This window comes from Oncorhynchus mykiss, chromosome 19, assembly GCF_057628025.1.
Source record: "Oncorhynchus mykiss isolate SJ-2025 chromosome 19, ASM5762802v1, whole genome shotgun sequence".
Taxonomy (NCBI): Eukaryota; Metazoa; Chordata; class Actinopteri; order Salmoniformes; family Salmonidae; genus Oncorhynchus; species Oncorhynchus mykiss.
Genome location: NC_143040.1, coordinates 65,990,838 through 66,014,330, shown reverse-complemented (window position 1 = coordinate 66,014,330; position 23,493 = coordinate 65,990,838). Strand labels below are relative to the sequence as shown.

Here is a 23,493-nt window from a genome sequence, read left to right as displayed (position 1 = left end):
TAAACCAGGGCGGAAATCAGTTCCGGCGGCTTCGCGCATGCGCGATTCATTTTCAGTCTGGACGCGGAGGGGTGAACATCTCCTCTGACTGCTGCGAGAGGACTGGGCCGCATGTGAGTGCTTTGGGACGGTGTGGGGCCCACGGCAGCACCCGCTGCTCGTTGAGAAGAGTAAGAACGATACGTGCTTTCACGTCAGTCTCCAATAACACCAGAAAAAGTCGCTAGATTTGTCGCTAGTCGCTTTTTTGAAAAAGTCTCGCTAGAGGGGTCTGAATACTCGCTAAATATAGCGACAAAGTCGCTAAGTTGGCAACACTGCCCACATCAGCTAAACATGAATATACTATAACCACATTTCATATGCGTGTATTACTAGCACAGATGTAAACATAATCAGATAAGAGAGATCGGTTCCCAATTTAGCCTTAACATTAAGGTCTAACGTTAACTTACACAGCGACAACTGCCTTGTTCAGGGGCAGAACGACAGATGTTTACCTTGTCAGCCCGGGGATTTGATGTCGTTTACCGGCCCAACGCTGTAACCCACAAGGCTACTTGCCTCTCCTGAAACCACCTACTTTGGCCGAGAACCAATCAACAGTAAGTATAGTTCAGGCCTGATTCTGAAGAGGTGGTTTGAAGTCGCAGTGATATATATTAAGCAGCATTATTCAGGGACTGCGCTGTGAAACTTTATCTCTCATTTTCAAAAGGAATATGAATATTCTGGGGTTTCTTCTCATTTTATGGCTATGCATCACCATAGGTAACCTATTCATTATATTGTGTGGAGACATCTCTTTTGATATTGGAATTAAACTGTAGAATGTTAACTTTGTGCACATAAAATGGGTAATTGGAAAAGTTTTTTTTATAGGCAGCAAATGATTTACTGATTTAATATGTACATTAATGACAGTCAGTGAAATGCTAAATGTGATCTTGGTCCTCTCTCATTAGGAATCAGGGCAGAACCTTCAGTGGACCAGCATGGGTTGAAGGGGGGTTCAATATGTCTGGTTGTTCCAGAACCTCCTGAGATGATCAAAGGACTTCAATGGAGGAAGGACAGTGATGTAATATTTGGAGACAAAGAGATCTCTCCTAAATACAAGGATAAGGTGGACTATAACAATGATAACCATTCTCTGTGTATTAAGAATCTAATGGAAACTGACAGTGGAATTTACATGGTAAACTACAGGAAACATTGGAAACAATCAACAACTACTTATAGACTGTTAGTGGAGGGTGAGTTTTCTAAGGCTTCAGTTCTGGTCATTTGCTGTACATTTAATGTGTCTGATCAGGTTCAATAATGAATGTGGGACTAATAATTATCTGTCTCTTCTTTGGTTCTAAAAACTGTCTCTTATAGATCATGTTCCCAAACCAGTCATGGATGTCACATCTCTCAACACAAGTGTGGGACTCTGTGATGTCACAGTGAACTGTTCAGTTAAAGATGGCTGGATGTTGTCTGTCTGTGACAGCGGTCAGTGTACACTGTCACAACAGTCTCCGTCACTAACCGGTGGTAACATGACCATCTCCGTATTGACTGGAAGGATCCAATGCACCAGCAGCAACCACGTCAGCACACAGACCATCTCTCAACCCATGGAGGACTGTAAGTACCATTTAGCCTCCACCTTCACTGTGTACCTCTATCACTTTTTAATAACCTACTAATAATATCATATGAATTCAAGTTAGGTCAAAGTTTTGACATCATTATTGTGATTCTTCTCTAGTTAAGATTGGAATAATTCTGCCTGAAACTATCATTGTATGAACACTGTTCTTAATCTGTGTGTGTGTGTGTGTGTGTGTGTGTGTGTGAACTCAGGTAGTGGTAATGTGAAAGCCTCAGTGTTACCAGTTGGCACCATTGTGGGCTGTGTTACTGGTATATTACTCCTAGTTGCTGTGTTACTTGGTGTTGGATACATCAAACATACCAGAAGACAGAAAATCCCTAAAGAACAAAGTCCACTAGAAGAGGTACCTGCTCTGTCATTCATTCATTCATCTATGCATTATACTAGACAATAGTTTTAAATGACAACCATTTAAATGTTGTAATGTTTCATATCCAAACAGGTCATTGTTCCAAGAGTTTACAACTCAGTGAAGACCTCACCAGGGAGAGAAGAACCACAGCATCTCCTTACCAGAACCACAGCCCTGTCCTGACCAGAACCACATATATATACATTTTCATATTCCATTTCATGGAAGTTTCTTTATCCATGAAATGAAGTGGGTGGAGAACAAACCCCTCTTCACATTGTTACAGATAGAATTGAACCATTATTTTGAAATGATCAGTAAAAGTGGAAATACAAAAAAGCAATATGTATCATAAAATGTTTTGACAAACTGAAAATGTATCTTGACATGTAGTACCCGTCTGTTAGTTCTTCTCACTGGTGGATTTGGTGGTATCCTGTATAGCTTCCTGCATTTACTCCCAGCAAGCACAAAACCCTTCATAGAGTTGGTCCATACTGACTGTCTCTGTCATTTTGAGGGAAAACACCTGCTCCAGATCAGTGAAGGAGAGGTTTTGTTGCATGTTTATCCATATTTCGTTGATATGCCAAACCGAGAGAACAACAACAGAAATTACTTTGCAGGAATTGGCGTGTTTACTGTGATTTGATGAATATACGGGACAAGGGAGGTCCCGTATGGGACAAACCAATTTAGCCCAATATAAGAGCCATCCCGGCTAATACGGGACAGTTGGCAACCCTATTTGACGTTTTCAAATTAAACTCTCATTTAACGTGTGAAATAGTGTTATTTGACGCGTGTATTTTTTTGACCCGCAAAGACTCAAACTGGGTTCCATTCTGTAAAGCCTCGTTCACTTCAAATCCATTTGTTTTGCACATCCAATTCAAAACGTATTTTTTCCTGCAGTCTGAACAGTCAAATAGCACATGGAATAGGATATTTTAAGCTGCCTTCCTGGTGGTTTGAAGTCAGATACAAATAGGCTTACTGGCCATGTGACTTGTTGAATGGTCAAATCTGAAGTGTACTTTTGTATATTATCTACCTCACTTGCTTTGGCAATGTTAACATGTGTTTCCCATGTCAATAAAGCCCCTTGAATTGAGACAAAAAGTGAGTAAAAAACACACAAAAAATGTTCAGAACTACAAATGAACTTTCTTCTGTCGATTTTGGGTTGTATAATGTCACAATTCCAACCCTCCTCCTTGATCCGGGCTTGGGACCGGCAAAAGTGACCCGAAAGAGACACTGGCGGAGTTAGTTTTTTTTATTGGATTATTTACTTTATATTTTTAGTTTAGTTTTATACATTTACATCCCGCACTGAATGTAAACCAGGGCGGAAATCAGTTCCGGCGGCTTCGCGCATGCGCGATTCATTTTCAGTCTGGACGCGGAGGGGTGAACATCTCCTCTGACTGCTGCGAGAGGACTGGGCCGCATGTGAGTGCTTTGGGACGGTGTGGGGCCCACGGCAGCACCCGCTGCTCGTTGAGAAGAGTAAGAACGATACGTGCTTTCACGTCAGTCTCCAATAACACCAGAAAAAGTCGCTAGATTTGTCGCTAGTCGCTTTTTTGAAAAAGTCTCGCTAGAGGGGTCTGAATACTCGCTAAATATAGCGACAAAGTCGCTAAGTTGGCAACACTGCCCACATCAGCTAAACATGAATATACTATAACCACATTTCATATGCGTGTATTACTAGCACAGATGTAAACATAATCAGATAAGAGAGATCGGTTCCCAATTTAGCCTTAACATTAAGGTCTAACGTTAACTTACACAGCGACAACTGCCTTGTTCAGGGGCAGAACGACAGATGTTTACCTTGTCAGCCCGGGGATTTGATGTCGTTTACCGGCCCAACGCTGTAACCCACAAGGCTACTTGCCTCTCCTGAAACCACCTACTTTGGCCGAGAACCAATCAACAGTAAGTATAGTTCAGGCCTGATTCTGAAGAGGTGGTTTGAAGTCGCAGTGATATATATTAAGCAGCATTATTCAGGGACTGCGCTGTGAAACTTTATCTCTCATTTTCAAAAGGAATATGAATATTCTGGGGTTTCTTCTCATTTTATGGCTATGCATCACCATAGGTAACCTATTCATTATATTGTGTGGAGACATATCTTTTGACATTGGAATTAAACTGTAGAATGTTAACTTTGTGCACATAAAATGGGTAATTGGAAAAGTTTTTTTTATAGGCAGCAAATGATTTACTGATTTAATATGTACATTAATGACAGTCAGTGAAATGCTAAATGTGATCTTGGTCCTCTCTCATTAGGAATCAGGGCAGAACCTTCAGTGGACCAGCATGGGTTGAAGGGGGGTTCAATATGTCTGGTTGTTCCAGAACCTCCTGAGATGAGGAAGGACAGTGATGTAATATTTGGAGACAAAGAGATCTCTCCTAAATACAAGGATAAGGTGGACTATAACAATGATAACCATTCTCTGTGTATTAAGAATCTAATGGAAACTGACAGTGGAATTTACATGGTAAACTACAGGAAACATTGGAAACAATCAACTACTACATATAGACTGTTAGTGGAGGGTGAGTTTTCTAAGGCTTCAGTTCTGGTCATTTGCTGTACATTTAATGTGTCTGATCAGGTTCAATAATGAATGTGGGACTAATAATTATCTGTCTCTTCTTTGGTTCTAAAAACTGTCTCTTATAGATCATGTTCCCAAACCAGTCATGGATGTCACATCTCTCAACACAAGTGTGGGACTCTGTGATGTCACAGTGAACTGTTCAGTTAAAGATGGCTGGATGTTGTCTGTCTGTGACAGCGGTCAGTGTACACTGTCACAACAGTCTCCGTCACTAACCGGTGGTAACATGACCATCTCCGTATTGACTGGAAGGATCCAATGCACCAGCAGCAACCACGTCAGCACACAGACCATCTCTCAACCCATGGAGGACTGTAAGTACCATTTAGCCTCCACCTTCACTGTGTACCTCTATCACTTTTTAATAACATATGAATTCAAGTTAGGTCAAAGTTTTGACATCATTATTGTGATTCTTCTCTAGTTAAGATTGGAATAATTCTGCCTGAAACTATCATTGTATGAACACTGTTCTTAATCTGTGTGTGTGTGTGTGTGTGTGTGTGTGTGTGTGAACTCAGGTAGTGGTAATGTGAAAGCCTCAGTGTTACCAGTTGGCACCATTGTGGGCTGTGTTACTGGTATATTACTCCTAGTTGCTGTGTTACTTGGTGTTGGATACATCAAACATACCAGAAGACAGAAAATCCCTAAAGAACAAAGTCCACTAGAAGAGGTACCTGCTCTGTCATTCATTCATTCATCTATGCATTATACTAGACAATAGTTTTAAATGACAACCATTTAAATGTTGTAATGTTTCATATCCAAACAGGTCATTGTTCCAAGAGTTTACAACTCAGTGAAGACCTCACCAGGGAGAGAAGAACCACAGCATCTCCTTACCAGAACCACAGCCCTGTCCTGACCAGAACCACATCACTCTCCTGTCCAGAACCACATCACTCTCCTGTCCAGAACCACATATATATACATTTTTATATTCCATTTCATGGAAGTTTCTTTATCCATGAAATGAAGTGGGTGGAGAACAAACCCCTCTTCACATTGTTACAGATAGAATTGAACCATTATTTTGAAATGATCAGTAAAAGTGGAAATACAAAAAAGCAATATGTATCATAAAATGTTTTGACAAACTGAAAATGTATCTTGACATGTAGTACCCGTCTGTTAGTTCTTCTCACTGGTGGATTTGGTGGTATCCTGTATAGCTTCCTGCATTTACTCCCAGCAAGCACAAAACCCTTCATAGAGTTGGTCCATACTGACTGTCTCTGTCATTTTGAGGGAAAACACCTGCTCCAGATCAGTGAAGGAGAGGTTTTGTTGCATGTTTATCCATATTTCGTTGATATGCCAAACCGAGAGAACAACAACAGAAATTACTTTGCAGGAATTGGCGTGTTTACTGTGATTTGATGAATATACGGGACAAGGGAGGTCCCGTATGGGACAAACCAATTTAGCCCAATATAAGAGCCATCCCGGCTAATACGGGACAGTTGGCAACCCTATTTGACGTTTTCAAATTAAACTCTCATTTAACGTGTGAAATAGTGTTATTTGACGCGTGTATTTTTTTGACCCGCAAAGACTCAAACTGGGTTCCATTCTGTAAAGCCTCGTTCACTTCAAATCCATTTGTTTTGCACATCCAATTCAAAACGTATTTTTTCCTGCAGTCTGAACAGTCAAATAGCACATGGAATAGGATATTTTAAGCTGCCTTCCTGGTGGTTTGAAGTCAGATACAAATAGGATTACTGGCCATGTGACTTGTTGAATGGTCAAATCTGAAGTGTACTTTTGTATATTATCTACCTCACTTGCTTTGGCAATGTTAACATGTGTTTCCCATGTCAATAAAGCCCCTTGAATTGAGACAAAAAGTGAGTAAAAAACACACAAAAAATGTTCAGAACTACAAATGAACTTTCTTCTGTCGATTTTGGGTTGTATAATGTCACAATTCCAACCCTCCTCCTTGATCCGGGCTTGGGACCGGCAAAAGTGACCCGAAAGAGACACTGGCGGAGTTAGTTTTTTTTATTGGATTATTTACTTTATATTTTTAGTTTAGTTTTATACATTTACATCCCGCACTGAATGTAAACCAGGGCGGAAATCAGTTCCGGCGGCTTCGCGCATGCGCGATTCATTTTCAGTCTGGACGCGGAGGGGTGAACATCTCCTCTGACTGCTGCGAGAGGACTGGGCCGCATGTGAGTGCTTTGGGACGGTGTGGGGCCCACGGCAGCACCCGCTGCTCGTTGAGAAGAGTAAGAACGATACGTGCTTTCACGTCAGTCTCCAATAACACCAGAAAAAGTCGCTAGATTTGTCGCTAGTCGCTTTTTTGAAAAAGTCTCGCTAGAGGGGTCTGAATACTCGCTAAATATAGCGACAAAGTCGCTAAGTTGGCAACACTGCCCACATCAGCTAAACATGAATATACTATAACCACATTTCATATGCGTGTATTACTAGCACAGATGTAAACATAATCAGATAAGAGAGATCGGTTCCCAATTTAGCCTTAACATTAAGGTCTAACGTTAACTTACACAGCGACAACTGCCTTGTTCAGGGGCAGAACGACAGATGTTTACCTTGTCAGCCCGGGGATTTGATGTCGTTTACCGGCCCAACGCTGTAACCCACAAGGCTACTTGCCTCTCCTGAAACCACCTACTTTGGCCGAGAACCAATCAACAGTAAGTATAGTTCAGGCCTGATTCTGAAGAGGTGGTTTGAAGTCGCAGTGATATATATTAAGCAGCATTATTCAGGGACTGCGCTGTGAAACTTTATCTCTCATTTTCAAAAGGAATATGAATATTCTGGGGTTTCTTCTCATTTTATGGCTATGCATCACCATAGGTAACCTATTCATTATATTGTGTGGAGACATATCTTTTGACATTGGAATTAAACTGTAGAATGTTAACTTTGTGCACATAAAATGGGTAATTGGAAAAGTTTTTTTTATAGGCAGCAAATGATTTACTGATTTAATATGTACATTAATGACAGTCAGTGAAATGCTAAATGTGATCTTGGTCCTCTCTCATTAGGAATCAGGGCAGAACCTTCAGTGGACCAGCATGGGTTGAAGGGGGGTTCAATATGTCTGGTTGTTCCAGAACCTCCTGAGATGAGGAAGGACAGTGATGTAATATTTGGAGACAAAGAGATCTCTCCTAAATACAAGGATAAGGTGGACTATAACAATGATAACCATTCTCTGTGTATTAAGAATCTAATGGAAACTGACAGTGGAATTTACATGGTAAACTACAGGAAACATTGGAAACAATCAACTACTACATATAGACTGTTAGTGGAGGGTGAGTTTTCTAAGGCTTCAGTTCTGGTCATTTGCTGTACATTTAATGTGTCTGATCAGGTTCAATAATGAATGTGGGACTAATAATTATCTGTCTCTTCTTTGGTTCTAAAAACTGTCTCTTATAGATCATGTTCCCAAACCAGTCATGGATGTCACATCTCTCAACACAAGTGTGGGACTCTGTGATGTCACAGTGAACTGTTCAGTTAAAGATGGCTGGATGTTGTCTGTCTGTGACAGCGGTCAGTGTACACTGTCACAACAGTCTCCGTCACTAACCGGTGGTAACATGACCATCTCCGTATTGACTGGAAGGATCCAATGCACCAGCAGCAACCACGTCAGCACACAGACCATCTCTCAACCCATGGAGGACTGTAAGTACCATTTAGCCTCCACCTTCACTGTGTACCTCTATCACTTTTTAATAACATATGAATTCAAGTTAGGTCAAAGTTTTGACATCATTATTGTGATTCTTCTCTAGTTAAGATTGGAATAATTCTGCCTGAAACTATCATTGTATGAACACTGTTCTTAATCTGTGTGTGTGTGTGTGTGTGTGTGTGTGTGTGAACTCAGGTAGTGGTAATGTGAAAGCCTCAGTGTTACCAGTTGGCACCATTGTGGGCTGTGTTACTGGTATATTACTCCTAGTTGCTGTGTTACTTGGTGTTGGATACATCAAACATACCAGAAGACAGAAAATCCCTAAAGAACAAAGTCCACTAGAAGAGGTACCTGCTCTGTCATTCATTCATTCATCTATGCATTATACTAGACAATAGTTTTAAATGACAACCATTTAAATGTTGTAATGTTTCATATCCAAACAGGTCATTGTTCCAAGAGTTTACAACTCAGTGAAGACCTCACCAGGGAGAGAAGAACCACAGCATCTCCTTACCAGAACCACAGCCCTGTCCTGACCAGAACCACATCACTCTCCTGTCCAGAACCACATCACTCTCCTGTCCAGAACCACATATATATACATTTTTATATTCCATTTCATGGAAGTTTCTTTATCCATGAAATGAAGTGGGTGGAGAACAAACCCCTCTTCACATTGTTACAGATAGAATTGAACCATTATTTTGAAATGATCAGTAAAAGTGGAAATACAAAAAAGCAATATGTATCATAAAATGTTTTGACAAACTGAAAATGTATCTTGACATGTAGTACCCGTCTGTTAGTTCTTCTCACTGGTGGATTTGGTGGTATCCTGTATAGCTTCCTGCATTTACTCCCAGCAAGCACAAAACCCTTCATAGAGTTGGTCCATACTGACTGTCTCTGTCATTTTGAGGGAAAACACCTGCTCCAGATCAGTGAAGGAGAGGTTTTGTTGCATGTTTATCCATATTTCGTTGATATGCCAAACCGAGAGAACAACAACAGAAATTACTTTGCAGGAATTGGCGTGTTTACTGTGATTTGATGAATATACAGGACAAGGGAGGTCCCGTATGGGACAAACCAATTTAGCCCAATATAAGAGCCATCCCGGCTAATACGGGACAGTTGGCAACCCTATTTGACGTTTTCAAATTAAACTCTCATTTAACGTGTGAAATAGTGTTATTTGACGCGTGTATTTTTTTGACCCGCAAAGACTCAAACTGGGTTCCATTCTGTAAAGCCTCGTTCACTTCAAATCCATTTGTTTTGCACATCCAATTCAAAACGTATTTTTTCCTGCAGTCTGAACAGTCAAATAGCACATGGAATAGGATATTTTAAGCTGCCTTCCTGGTGGTTTGAAGTCAGATACAAATAGGATTACTGGCCATGTGACTTGTTGAATGGTCAAATCTGAAGTGTACTTTTGTATATTATCTACCTCACTTGCTTTGGCAATGTTAACATGTGTTTCCCATGTCAATAAAGCCCCTTGAATTGAGACAAAAAGTGAGTAAAAAACACACAAAAAATGTTCAGAACTACAAATGAACTTTCTTCTGTCGATTTTGGGTTGTATAATGTCACAATTCCAACCCTCCTCCTTGATCCGGGCTTGGGACCGGCAAAAGTGACCCGAAAGAGACACTGGCGGAGTTAGTTTTTTTTATTGGATTATTTACTTTATATTTTTAGTTTAGTTTTATACATTTACATCCCGCACTGAATGTAAACCAGGGCGGAAATCAGTTCCGGCGGCTTCGCGCATGCGCGATTCATTTTCAGTCTGGACGCGGAGGGGTGAACATCTCCTCTGACTGCTGCGAGAGGACTGGGCCGCATGTGAGTGCTTTGGGACGGTGTGGGGCCCACGGCAGCACCCGCTGCTCGTTGAGAAGAGTAAGAACGATACGTGCTTTCACGTCAGTCTCCAATAACACCAGAAAAAGTCGCTAGATTTGTCGCTAGTCGCTTTTTTGAAAAAGTCTCGCTAGAGGGGTCTGAATACTCGCTAAATATAGCGACAAAGTCGCTAAGTTGGCAACACTGCCCACATCAGCTAAACATGAATATACTATAACCACATTTCATATGCGTGTATTACTAGCACAGATGTAAACATAATCAGATAAGAGAGATCGGTTCCCAATTTAGCCTTAACATTAAGGTCTAACGTTAACTTACACAGCGACAACTGCCTTGTTCAGGGGCAGAACGACAGATGTTTACCTTGTCAGCCCGGGGATTTGATGTCGTTTACCGGCCCAACGCTGTAACCCACAAGGCTACTTGCCTCTCCTGAAACCACCTACTTTGGCCGAGAACCAATCAACAGTAAGTATAGTTCAGGCCTGATTCTGAAGAGGTGGTTTGAAGTCGCAGTGATATATATTAAGCAGCATTATTCAGGGACTGCGCTGTGAAACTTTATCTCTCATTTTCAAAAGGAATATGAATATTCTGGGGTTTCTTCTCATTTTATGGCTATGCATCACCATAGGTAACCTATTCATTATATTGTGTGGAGACATCTCTTTTGATATTGGAATTAAACTGTAGAATGTTAACTTTGTGCACATAAAATGGGTAATTGGAAAAGTTTTTTTTATAGGCAGCAAATGATTTACTGATTTAATATGTACATTAATGACAGTCAGTGAAATGCTAAATGTGATCTTGGTCCTCTCTCATTAGGAATCAGGGCAGAACCTTCAGTGGACCAGCATGGGTTGAAGGGGGGTTCAATATGTCTGGTTGTTCCAGAACCTCCTGAGATGATCAAAGGACTTCAATGGAGGAAGGACAGTGATGTAATATTTGGAGACAAAGAGATCTCTCCTAAATACAAGGATAAGGTGGACTATAACAATGATAACCATTCTCTGTGTATTAAGAATCTAATGGAAACTGACAGTGGAATTTACATGGTAAACTACAGGAAACATTGGAAACAATCAACTACTACATATAGACTGTTAGTGGAGGGTGAGTTTTCTAAGGCTTCAGTTCTGGTCATTTGCTGTACATTTAATGTGTCTGATCAGGTTCAATAATGAATGTGGGACTAATAATTATCTGTCTCTTCTTTGGTTCTAAAAACTGTCTCTTATAGATCATGTTCCCAAACCAGTCATGGATGTCACATCTCTCAACACAAGTGTGGGACTCTGTGATGTCACAGTGAACTGTTCAGTTAAAGATGGCTGGATGTTGTCTGTCTGTGACAGCGGTCAGTGTACACTGTCACAACAGTCTCCGTCACTAACCGGTGGTAACATGACCATCTCCGTATTGACTGGAAGGATCCAATGCACCAGCAGCAACCACGTCAGCACACAGACCATCTCTCAACCCATGGAGGACTGTAAGTACCATTTAGCCTCCACCTTCACTGTGTACCTCTATCACTTTTTAATAACATATGAATTCAAGTTAGGTCAAAGTTTTGACATCATTATTGTGATTCTTCTCTAGTTAAGATTGGAATAATTCTGCCTGAAACTATCATTGTATGAACACTGTTCTTAATCTGTGTGTGTGTGTGTGTGTGTGTGTGTGAACTCAGGTAGTGGTAATGTGAAAGCCTCAGTGTTACCAGTTGGCACCATTGTGGGCTGTGTTACTGGTATATTACTCCTAGTTGCTGTGTTACTTGGTGTTGGATACATCAAACATACCAGAAGACAGAAAATCCCTAAAGAACAAAGTCCACTAGAAGAGGTACCTGCTCTGTCATTCATTCATTCATCTATGCATTATACTAGACAATAGTTTTAAATGACAACCATTTAAATGTTGTAATGTTTCATATCCAAACAGGTCATTGTTCCAAGAGTTTACAACTCAGTGAAGACCTCACCAGGGAGAGAAGAACCACAGCATCTCCTTACCAGAACCACAGCCCTGTCCTGACCAGAACCACATCACTCTCCTGTCCAGAACCACATATATATACATTTTTATATTCCATTTCATGGAAGTTTCTTTATCCATGAAATGAAGTGGGTGGAGAACAAACCCCTCTTCACATTGTTACAGATAGAATTGAACCATTATTTTGAAATGATCAGTAAAAGTGGAAATACAAAAAAGCAATATGTATCATAAAATGTTTTGACAAACTGAAAATGTATCTTGACATGTAGTACCCGTCTGTTAGTTCTTCTCACTGGTGGATTTGGTGGTATCCTGTATAGCTTCCTGCATTTACTCCCAGCAAGCACAAAACCCTTCATAGAGTTGGTCCATACTGACTGTCTCTGTCATTTTGAGGGAAAACACCTGCTCCAGATCAGTGAAGGAGAGGTTTTGTTGCATGTTTATCCATATTTCGTTGATATGCCAAACCGAGAGAACAACAACAGAAATTACTTTGCAGGAATTGGCGTGTTTACTGTGATTTGATGAATATACGGGACAAGGGAGGTCCCGTATGGGACAAACCAATTTAGCCCAATATAAGAGCCATCCCGGCTAATACGGGACAGTTGGCAACCCTATTTGACGTTTTCAAATTAAACTCTCATTTAACGTGTGAAATAGTGTTATTTGACGCGTGTATTTTTTTGACCCGCAAAGACTCAAACTGGGTTCCATTCTGTAAAGCCTCGTTCACTTCAAATCCATTTGTTTTGCACATCCAATTCAAAACGTATTTTTTCCTGCAGTCTGAACAGTCAAATAGCACATGGAATAGGATATTTTAAGCTGCCTTCCTGGTGGTTTGAAGTCAGATACAAATAGGATTACTGGCCATGTGACTTGTTGAATGGTCAAATCTGAAGTGTACTTTTGTATATTATCTACCTCACTTGCTTTGGCAATGTTAACATGTGTTTCCCATGTCAATAAAGCCCCTTGAATTGAGACAAAAAGTGAGTAAAAAACACACAAAAAATGTTCAGAACTACAAATGAACTTTCTTCTGTCGATTTTGGGTTGTATAATGTCACAATTCCAACCCTCCTCCTTGATCCGGGCTTGGGACCGGCAAAAGTGACCCGAAAGAGACACTGGCGGAGTTAGTTTTTTTTATTGGATTATTTACTTTATATTTTTAGTTTAGTTTTATACATTTACATCCCGCACTGAATGTAAACCAGGGCGGAAATCAGTTCCGGCGGCTTCGCGCATGCGCGATTCATTTTCAGTCTGGACGCGGAGGGGTGAACATCTCCTCTGACTGCTGCGAGAGGACTGGGCCGCATGTGAGTGCTTTGGGACGGTGTGGGGCCCACGGCAGCACCCGCTGCTCGTTGAGAAGAGTAAGAACGATACGTGCTTTCACGTCAGTCTCCAATAACACCAGAAAAAGTCGCTAGATTTGTCGCTAGTCGCTTTTTTGAAAAAGTCTCGCTAGAGGGGTCTGAATACTCGCTAAATATAGCGACAAAGTCGCTAAGTTGGCAACACTGCCCACATCAGCTAAACATGAATATACTATAACCACATTTCATATGCGTGTATTACTAGCACAGATGTAAACATAATCAGATAAGAGAGATCGGTTCCCAATTTAGCCTTAACATTAAGGTCTAACGTTAACTTACACAGCGACAACTGCCTTGTTCAGGGGCAGAACGACAGATGTTTACCTTGTCAGCCCGGGGATTTGATGTCGTTTACCGGCCCAACGCTGTAACCCACAAGGCTACTTGCCTCTCCTGAAACCACCTACTTTGGCCGAGAACCAATCAACAGTAAGTATAGTTCAGGCCTGATTCTGAAGAGGTGGTTTGAAGTCGCAGTGATATATATTAAGCAGCATTATTCAGGGACTGCGCTGTGAAACTTTATCTCTCATTTTCAAAAGGAATATGAATATTCTGGGGTTTCTTCTCATTTTATGGCTATGCATCACCATAGGTAACCTATTCATTATATTGTGTGGAGACATCTCTTTTGATATTGGAATTAAACTGTAGAATGTTAACTTTGTGCACATAAAATGGGTAATTGGAAAAGTTTTTTTTATAGGCAGCAAATGATTTACTGATTTAATATGTACATTAATGACAGTCAGTGAAATGCTAAATGTGATCTTGGTCCTCTCTCATTAGGAATCAGGGCAGAACCTTCAGTGGACCAGCATGGGTTGAAGGGGGGTTCAATATGTCTGGTTGTTCCAGAACCTCCTGAGATGATCAAAGGACTTCAATGGAGGAAGGACAGTGATGTAATATTTGGAGACAAAGAGATCTCTCCTAAATACAAGGATAAGGTGGACTATAACAATGATAACCATTCTCTGTGTATTAAGAATCTAATGGAAACTGACAGTGGAATTTACATGGTAAACTACAGGAAACATTGGAAACAATCAACTACTACATATAGACTGTTAGTGGAGGGTGAGTTTTCTAAGGCTTCAGTTCTGGTCATTTGCTGTACATTTAATGTGTCTGATCAGGTTCAATAATGAATGTGGGACTAATAATTATCTGTCTCTTCTTTGGTTCTAAAAACTGTCTCTTATAGATCATGTTCCCAAACCAGTCATGGATGTCACATCTCTCAACACAAGTGTGGGACTCTGTGATGTCACAGTGAACTGTTCAGTTAAAGATGGCTGGATGTTGTCTGTCTGTGACAGCGGTCAGTGTACACTGTCACAACAGTCTCCGTCACTAACCGGTGGTAACATGACCATCTCCGTATTGACTGGAAGGATCCAATGCACCAGCAGCAACCACGTCAGCACACAGACCATCTCTCAACCCATGGAGGACTGTAAGTACCATTTAGCCTCCACCTTCACTGTGTACCTCTATCACTTTTTAATAACATATGAATTCAAGTTAGGTCAAAGTTTTGACATCATTATTGTGATTCTTCTCTAGTTAAGATTGGAATAATTCTGCCTGAAACTATCATTGTATGAACACTGTTCTTAATCTGTGTGTGTGTGTGTGTGTGTGTGTGTGAACTCAGGTAGTGGTAATGTGAAAGCCTCAGTGTTACCAGTTGGCACCATTGTGGGCTGTGTTACTGGTATATTACTCCTAGTTGCTGTGTTACTTGGTGTTGGATACATCAAACATACCAGAAGACAGAAAATCCCTAAAGAACAAAGTCCACTAGAAGAGGTACCTGCTCTGTCATTCATTCATTCATCTATGCATTATACTAGACAATAGTTTTAAATGACAACCATTTAAATGTTGTAATGTTTCATATCCAAACAGGTCATTGTTCCAAGAGTTTACAACTCAGTGAAGACCTCACCAGGGAGAGAAGAACCACAGCATCTCCTTACCAGAACCACAGCCCTGTCCTGACCAGAACCACATCACTCTCCTGTCCAGAACCACATATATATACATTTTTATATTCCATTTCATGGAAGTTTCTTTATCCATGAAATGAAGTGGGTGGAGAACAAACCCCTCTTCACATTGTTACAGATAGAATTGAACCATTATTTTGAAATGATCAGTAAAAGTGGAAATACAAAAAAGCAATATGTATCATAAAATGTTTTGACAAACTGAAAATGTATCTTGACATGTAGTACCCGTCTGTTAGTTCTTCTCACTGGTGGATTTGGTGGTATCCTGTATAGCTTCCTGCATTTACTCCCAGCAAGCACAAAACCCTTCATAGAGTTGGTCCATACTGACTGTCTCTGTCATTTTGAGGGAAAACACCTGCTCCAGATCAGTGAAGGAGAGGTTTTGTTGCATGTTTATCCATATTTCGTTGATATGCCAAACCGAGAGAACAACAACAGAAATTACTTTGCAGGAATTGGCGTGTTTACTGTGATTTGATGAATATACGGGACAAGGGAGGTCCCGTATGGGACAAACCAATTTAGCCCAATATAAGAGCCATCCCGGCTAATACGGGACAGTTGGCAACCCTATTTGACGTTTTCAAATTAAACTCTCATTTAACGTGTGAAATAGTGTTATTTGACGCGTGTATTTTTTTGACCCGCAAAGACTCAAACTGGGTTCCATTCTGTAAAGCCTCGTTCACTTCAAATCCATTTGTTTTGCACATCCAATTCAAAACGTATTTTTTCCTGCAGTCTGAACAGTCAAATAGCACATGGAATAGGATATTTTAAGCTGCCTTCCTGGTGGTTTGAAGTCAGATACAAATAGGATTACTGGCCATGTGACTTGTTGAATGGTCAAATCTGAAGTGTACTTTTGTATATTATCTACCTCACTTGCTTTGGCAATGTTAACATGTGTTTCCCATGTCAATAAAGCCCCTTGAATTGAGACAAAAAGTGAGTAAAAAACACACAAAAAATGTTCAGAACTACAAATGAACTTTCTTCTGTCGATTTTGGGTTGTATAATGTCACAATTCCAACCCTCCTCCTTGATCCGGGCTTGGGACCGGCAAAAGTGACCCGAAAGAGACACTGGCGGAGTTAGTTTTTTTTATTGGATTATTTACTTTATATTTTTAGTTTAGTTTTATACATTTACATCCCGCACTGAATGTAAACCAGGGCGGAAATCAGTTCCGGCGGCTTCGCGCATGCGCGATTCATTTTCAGTCTGGACGCGGAGGGGTGAACATCTCCTCTGACTGCTGCGAGAGGACTGGGCCGCATGTGAGTGCTTTGGGACGGTGTGGGGCCCACGGCAGCACCCGCTGCTCGTTGAGAAGAGTAAGAACGATACGTGCTTTCACGTCAGTCTCCAATAACACCAGAAAAAGTCGCTAGATTTGTCGCTAGTCGCTTTTTTGAAAAAGTCTCGCTAGAGGGGTCTGAATACTCGCTAAATATAGCGACAAAGTCGCTAAGTTGGCAACACTGCCCACATCAGCTAAACATGAATATACTATAACCACATTTCATATGCGTGTATTACTAGCACAGATGTAAACATAATCAGATAAGAGAGATCGGTTCCCAATTTAGCCTTAACATTAAGGTCTAACGTTAACTTACACAGCGACAACTGCCTTGTTCAGGGGCAGAACGACAGATGTTTACCTTGTCAGCCCGGGGATTTGATGTCGTTTACCGGCCCAACGCTGTAACCCACAAGGCTACTTGCCTCTCCTGAAACCACCTACTTTGGCCGAGAACCAATCAACAGTAAGTATAGTTCAGGCCTGATTCTGAAGAGGTGGTTTGAAGTCGCAGTGATATATATTAAGCAGCATTATTCAGGGACTGCGCTGTGAAACTTTATCTCTCATTTTCAAAAGGAATATGAATATTCTGGGGTTTCTTCTCATTTTATGGCTATGCATCACCATAGGTAACCTATTCATTATATTGTGTGGAGACATCTCTTTTGATATTGGAATTAAACTGTAGAATGTTAACTTTGTGCACATAAAATGGGTAATTGGAAAAGTTTTTTTTATAGGCAGCAAATGATTTACTGATTTAATATGTACATTAATGACAGTCAGTGAAATGCTAAATGTGATCTTGGTCCTCTCTCATTAGGAATCAGGGCAGAACCTTCAGTGGACCAGCATGGGTTGAAGGGGGGTTCAATATGTCTGGTTGTTCCAGAACCTCCTGAGATGATCAAAGGACTTCAATGGAGGAAGGACAGTGATGTAATATTTGGAGACAAAGAGATCTCTCCTAAATACAAGGATAAGGTGGACTATAACAATGATAACCATTCTCTGTGTATTAAGAATCTAATGGAAACTGACAGTGGAATTTACATGGTAAACTACAGGAAACATTGGAAACAATCAACTACTACATATAGACTGTTAGTGGAGGGTGAGTTTTCTAAGGCTTCAGTTCTGGTCATTTGCTGTACATTTAATGTGTCTGATCAGGTTCAATAATGAATGTGGGACTAATAATTATCTGTCTCTTCTTTGGTTCTAAAAACTGTCTCTTATAGATCATGTTCCCAAACCAGTCATGGATGTCACATCTCTCAACACAAGTGTGGGACTCTGTGATGTCACAGTGAACTGTTCAGTTAAAGATGGCTGGATGTTGTCTGTCTGTGACAGCGGTCAGTGTACACTGTCACAACAGTCTCCGTCACTAACCGGTGGTAACATGACCATCTCCGTATTGACTGGAAGGATCCAATGCACCAGCAGCAACCACGTCAGCACACAGACCATCTCTCAACCCATGGAGGACTGTAAGTACCATTTAGCCTCCACCTTCACTGTGTACCTCTATCACTTTTTAATAACATATGAATTCAAGTTAGGTCAAAGTTTTGACATCATTATTGTGATTCTTCTCTAGTTAAGATTGGAATAATTCTGCCTGAAACTATCATTGTATGAACACTGTTCTTAATCTGTGTGTGTGTGTGTGTGTGTGTGTGTGTGTGAACTCAGGTAGTGGTAATGTGAAAGCCTCAGTGTTACCAGTTGGCACCATTGTGGGCTGTGTTACTGGTATATTACTCCTAGTTGCTGTGTTACTTGGTGTTGGATACATCAAACATACCAGAAGACAGAAAATCCCTAAAGAACAAAGTCCACTAGAAGAGGTACCTGCTCTGTCATTCATTCATTCATCTATGCATTATACTAGACAATAGTTTTAAATGACAACCATTTAAATGTTGTAATGTTTCATATCCAAACAGGTCATTGTTCCAAGAGTTTACAACTCAGTGAAGACCTCACCAGGGAGAGAAGAACCACAGCATCTCCTTACCAGAACCACAGCCCTGTCCTGACCAGAACCACATATATATACATTTTCATATTCCATTTCATGGAAGTTTCTTTATCCATGAAATGAAGTGGGTGGAGAACAAACCCCTCTTCACATTGTTACAGATAGAATTGAACCATTATTTTGAAATGATCAGTAAAAGTGGAAATACAAAAAAGCAATATGTATCATAAAATGTTTTGACAAACTGAAAATGTATCTTGACATGTAGTACCCGTCTGTTAGTTCTTCTCACTGGTGGATTTGGTGGTATCCTGTATAGCTTCCTGCATTTACTCCCAGCAAGCACAAAACCCTTCATAGAGTTGGTCCATACTGACTGTCTCTGTCATTTTGAGGGAAAACACCTGCTCCAGATCAGTGAAGGAGAGGTTTTGTTGCATGTTTATCCATATTTCGTTGATATGCCAAACCGAGAGAACAACAACAGAAATTACTTTGCAGGAATTGGCGTGTTTACTGTGATTTGATGAATATACGGGACAAGGGAGGTCCCGTATGGGACAAACCAATTTAGCCCAATATAAGAGCCATCCCGGCTAATACGGGACAGTTGGCAACCCTATTTGACGTTTTCAAATTAAACTCTCATTTAACGTGTGAAATAGTGTTATTTGACGCGTGTATTTTTTTGACCCGCAAAGACTCAAACTGGGTTCCATTCTGTAAAGCCTCGTTCACTTCAAATCCATTTGTTTTGCACATCCAATTCAAAACGTATTTTTTCCTGCAGTCTGAACAGTCAAATAGCACATGGAATAGGATATTTTAAGCTGCCTTCCTGGTGGTTTGAAGTCAGATACAAATAGGATTACTGGCCATGTGACTTGTTGAATGGTCAAATCTGAAGTGTACTTTTGTATATTATCTACCTCACTTGCTTTGGCAATGTTAACATGTGTTTCCCATGTCAATAAAGCCCCTTGAATTGAGACAAAAAGTGAGTAAAAAACACACAAAAAATGTTCAGAACTACAAATGAACTTTCTTCTGTCGATTTTGGGTTGTATAATGTCACAATTCCAACCCTCCTCCTTGATCCGGGCTTGGGACCGGCAAAAGTGACCCGAAAGAGACACTGGCGGAGTTAGTTTTTTTTATTGGATTATTTACTTTATATTTTTAGTTTAGTTTTATACATTTACATCCCGCACTGAATGTAAACCAGGGCGGAAATCAGTTCCGGCGGCTTCGCGCATGCGCGATTCATTTTCAGTCTGGACGCGGAGGGGTGAACATCTCCTCTGACTGCTGCGAGAGGACTGGGCCGCATGTGAGTGCTTTGGGACGGTGTGGGGCCCACGGCAGCACCCGCTGCTCGTTGAGAAGAGTAAGAACGATACGTGCTTTCACGTCAGTCTCCAATAACACCAGAAAAAGTCGCTAGATTTGTCGCTAGTCGCTTTTTTGAAAAAGTCTCGCTAGAGGGGTCTGAATACTCGCTAAATATAGCGACAAAGTCGCTAAGTTGGCAACACTGCCCACATCAGCTAAACATGAATATACTATAACCACATTTCATATGCGTGTATTACTAGCACAGATGTAAACATAATCAGATAAGAGAGATCGGTTCCCAATTTAGCCTTAACATTAAGGTCTAACGTTAACTTACACAGCGACAACTGCCTTGTTCAGGGGCAGAACGACAGATGTTTACCTTGTCAGCCCGGGGATTTGATGTCGTTTACCGGCCCAACGCTGTAACCCACAAGGCTACTTGCCTCTCCTGAAACCACCTACTTTGGCCGAGAACCAATCAACAGTAAGTATAGTTCAGGCCTGATTCTGAAGAGGTGGTTTGAAGTCGCAGTGATATATATTAAGCAGCATTATTCAGGGACTGCGCTGTGAAACTTTATCTCTCATTTTCAAAAGGAATATGAATATTCTGGGGTTTCTTCTCATTTTATGGCTATGCATCACCATAGGTAACCTATTCATTATATTGTGTGGAGACATCTCTTTTGATATTGGAATTAAACTGTAGAATGTTAACTTTGTGCACATAAAATGGGTAATTGGAAAAGTTTTTTTTATAGGCAGCAAATGATTTACTGATTTAATATGTACATTAATGACAGTCAGTGAAATGCTAAATGTGATCTTGGTCCTCTCTCATTAGGAATCAGGGCAGAACCTTCAGTGGACCAGCATGGGTTGAAGGGGGGTTCAATATGTCTGGTTGTTCCAGAACCTCCTGAGATGATCAAAGGACTTCAATGGAGGAAGGACAGTGATGTAATATTTGGAGACAAAGAGATCTCTCCTAAATACAAGGATAAGGTGGACTATAACAATGATAACCATTCTCTGTGTATTAAGAATCTAATGGAAACTGACAGTGGAATTTACATGGTAAACTACAGGAAACATTGGAAACAATCAACTACTACATATAGACTGTTAGTGGAGGGTGAGTTTTCTAAGGCTTCAGTTCTGGTCATTTGCTGTACATTTAATGTGTCTGATCAGGTTCAATAATGAATGTGGGACTAATAATTATCTGTCTCTTCTTTGGTTCTAAAAACTGTCTCTTATAGATCATGTTCCCAAACCAGTCATGGATGTCACATCTCTCAACACAAGTGTGGGACTCTGTGATGTCACAGTGAACTGTTCAGTTAAAGATGGCTGGATGTTGTCTGTCTGTGACAGCGGTCAGTGTACACTGTCACAACAGTCTCCGTCACTAACCGGTGGTAACATGACCATCTCCGTATTGACTGGAAGGATCCAATGCACCAGCAGCAACCACGTCAGCACACAGACCATCTCTCAACCCATGGAGGACTGTAAGTACCATTTAGCCTCCACCTTCACTGTGTACCTCTATCACTTTTTAATAACCTACTAATAATATCATATGAATTCAAGTTAGGTCAAAGTTTTGACATCATTATTGTGATTCTTCTCTAGTTAAGATTGGAATAATTCTGCCTGAAACTATCATTGTATGAACACTGTTCTTAATCTGTGTGTGTGTGTGTGTGTGTGTGTGTGAACTCAGGTAGTGGTAATGTGAAAGCCTCAGTGTTACCAGTTGGCACCATTGTGGGCTGTGTTACTGGTATATTACTCCTAGTTGCTGTGTTACTTGGTGTTGGATACATCAAACATACCAGAAGACAGAAAATCCCTAAAGAACAAAGTCCACTAGAAGAGGTACCTGCTCTGTCATTCATTCATTCATCTATGCATTATACTAGACAATAGTTTTAAATGACAACCATTTAAATGTTGTAATGTTTCATATCCAAACAGGTCATTGTTCCAAGAGTTTACAACTCAGTGAAGACCTCACCAGGGAGAGAAGAACCACAGCATCTCCTTACCAGAACCACAGCCCTGTCCTGACCAGAACCACATATATATACATTTTCATATTCCATTTCATGGAAGTTTCTTTATCCATGAAATGAAGTGGGTGGAGAACAAACCCCTCTTCACATTGTTACAGATAGAATTGAACCATTATTTTGAAATGATCAGTAAAAGTGGAAATACAAAAAAGCAATATGTATCATAAAATGTTTTGACAAACTGAAAATGTATCTTGACATGTAGTACCCGTCTGTTAGTTCTTCTCACTGGTGGATTTGGTGGTATCCTGTATAGCTTCCTGCATTTACTCCCAGCAAGCACAAAACCCTTCATAGAGTTGGTCCATACTGACTGTCTCTGTCATTTTGAGGGAAAACACCTGCTCCAGATCAGTGAAGGAGAGGTTTTGTTGCATGTTTATCCATATTTCGTTGATATGCCAAACCGAGAGAACAACAACAGAAATTACTTTGCAGGAATTGGCGTGTTTACTGTGATTTGATGAATATACGGGACAAGGGAGGTCCCGTATGGGACAAACCAATTTAGCCCAATATAAGAGCCATCCCGGCTAATACGGGACAGTTGGCAACCCTATTTGACGTTTTCAAATTAAACTCTCATTTAACGTGTGAAATAGTGTTATTTGACGCGTGTATTTTTTTGACCCGCAAAGACTCAAACTGGGTTCCATTCTGTAAAGCCTCGTTCACTTCAAATCCATTTGTTTTGCACATCCAATTCAAAACGTATTTTTTCCTGCAGTCTGAACAGTCAAATAGCACATGGAATAGGATATTTTAAGCTGCCTTCCTGGTGGTTTGAAGTCAGATACAAATAGGATTACTGGCCATGTGACTTGTTGAATGGTCAAATCTGAAGTGTACTTTTGTATATTATCTACCTCACTTGCTTTGGCAATGTTAACATGTGTTTCCCATGTCAATAAAGCCCCTTGAATTGAGACAAAAAGTGAGTAAAAAACACAAAAAATGTTCAGAACTACAAATGAACTTTCTTCTGTCGATTTTGGGTTGTATAATGTCACAATTCCAACCCTCCTCCTTGATCCGGGCTTGGGACCGGCAAAAGTGACCCGAAAGAGACACTGGCGGAGTTAGTTTTTTTTATTGGATTATTTAC

At 40.6% G+C, this 23,493-nt stretch overlaps 5 protein-coding genes and 3 long non-coding RNA genes across 9 annotated transcripts; all 8 read left to right on the top strand.

Moving 5' to 3' along the window:
- The first annotated feature begins 48 nt into the window (after nucleotides 1-48).
- On the top strand, nucleotides 49-1,256 carry LOC149975286 (uncharacterized). 2 transcript variants are annotated; one of them, XR_016489050.1, is made up of 3 exons: nucleotides 49-170; nucleotides 479-605; nucleotides 966-1,256. It is a non-coding gene; the product is annotated as an uncharacterized LOC149975286 (long non-coding RNA). The 2 variants fall into 2 exon arrangements; XR_016489051.1 differs by having other exon boundaries at nucleotides 62-170; nucleotides 460-605.
- Nucleotides 1,257-1,381: 125 nt separating this feature from the next.
- Nucleotides 1,382-2,805, top strand: LOC149975285 (uncharacterized). Its single transcript, XR_016489052.1, has 3 exons — nucleotides 1,382-1,635; nucleotides 1,855-2,009; nucleotides 2,109-2,805. It is a non-coding gene; the product is annotated as an uncharacterized LOC149975285 (long non-coding RNA).
- A 598-nt stretch (nucleotides 2,806-3,403) lies between these two features.
- Nucleotides 3,404-6,516, top strand: LOC149975284 (uncharacterized). The gene is made up of 6 exons (XR_016489049.1): nucleotides 3,404-3,530; nucleotides 3,839-3,965; nucleotides 4,326-4,598; nucleotides 4,726-4,977; nucleotides 5,185-5,339; nucleotides 5,439-6,516. It is a non-coding gene; the product is annotated as an uncharacterized LOC149975284 (long non-coding RNA).
- Nucleotides 6,517-7,306: 790 nt separating this feature from the next.
- Nucleotides 7,307-9,144, top strand: LOC149975283 (uncharacterized). Its single transcript, XM_090211528.1, has 5 exons — nucleotides 7,307-7,341; nucleotides 7,702-7,974; nucleotides 8,102-8,353; nucleotides 8,559-8,713; nucleotides 8,813-9,144. The coding sequence occupies exons 2-5, from the start codon at nucleotides 7,782-7,784 to the stop codon at nucleotides 8,903-8,905; spliced, it is 693 nt and encodes a 230-aa protein (XP_090067654.1). The 5' UTR covers nucleotides 7,307-7,341; nucleotides 7,702-7,781; the 3' UTR covers nucleotides 8,906-9,144.
- Nucleotides 9,013-13,255, top strand: LOC149975282 (uncharacterized). Its single transcript, XM_090209726.1, has 6 exons — nucleotides 9,013-9,017; nucleotides 10,666-10,715; nucleotides 11,076-11,366; nucleotides 11,494-11,745; nucleotides 11,947-12,101; nucleotides 12,201-13,255. The coding sequence occupies exons 1-6, from the start codon at nucleotides 9,013-9,015 to the stop codon at nucleotides 12,291-12,293; spliced, it is 846 nt and encodes a 281-aa protein (XP_090065852.1). The 3' UTR covers nucleotides 12,294-13,255.
- Nucleotides 12,378-16,620, top strand: LOC149975281 (uncharacterized). The gene is made up of 6 exons (XM_090209725.1): nucleotides 12,378-12,382; nucleotides 14,031-14,080; nucleotides 14,441-14,731; nucleotides 14,859-15,110; nucleotides 15,312-15,466; nucleotides 15,566-16,620. The coding sequence occupies exons 1-6, from the start codon at nucleotides 12,378-12,380 to the stop codon at nucleotides 15,656-15,658; spliced, it is 846 nt and encodes a 281-aa protein (XP_090065851.1). The 3' UTR covers nucleotides 15,659-16,620.
- On the top strand, nucleotides 15,743-19,966 carry LOC149975280 (uncharacterized). Its single transcript, XM_090209724.1, has 6 exons — nucleotides 15,743-15,747; nucleotides 17,396-17,445; nucleotides 17,806-18,096; nucleotides 18,224-18,475; nucleotides 18,681-18,835; nucleotides 18,935-19,966. Exons 1-6 carry the CDS (start codon nucleotides 15,743-15,745, stop codon nucleotides 19,025-19,027), a joined length of 846 nt encoding a protein of 281 aa, XP_090065850.1. The 3' UTR covers nucleotides 19,028-19,966.
- Nucleotides 19,089-23,322, top strand: LOC110498166 (uncharacterized). Its single transcript, XM_090209723.1, has 6 exons — nucleotides 19,089-19,093; nucleotides 20,742-20,791; nucleotides 21,152-21,442; nucleotides 21,570-21,821; nucleotides 22,037-22,191; nucleotides 22,291-23,322. Exons 1-6 carry the CDS (start codon nucleotides 19,089-19,091, stop codon nucleotides 22,381-22,383), a joined length of 846 nt encoding a protein of 281 aa, XP_090065849.1. The 3' UTR covers nucleotides 22,384-23,322.
- The last annotated feature ends 171 nt before the right edge of the window (nucleotides 23,323-23,493 follow it).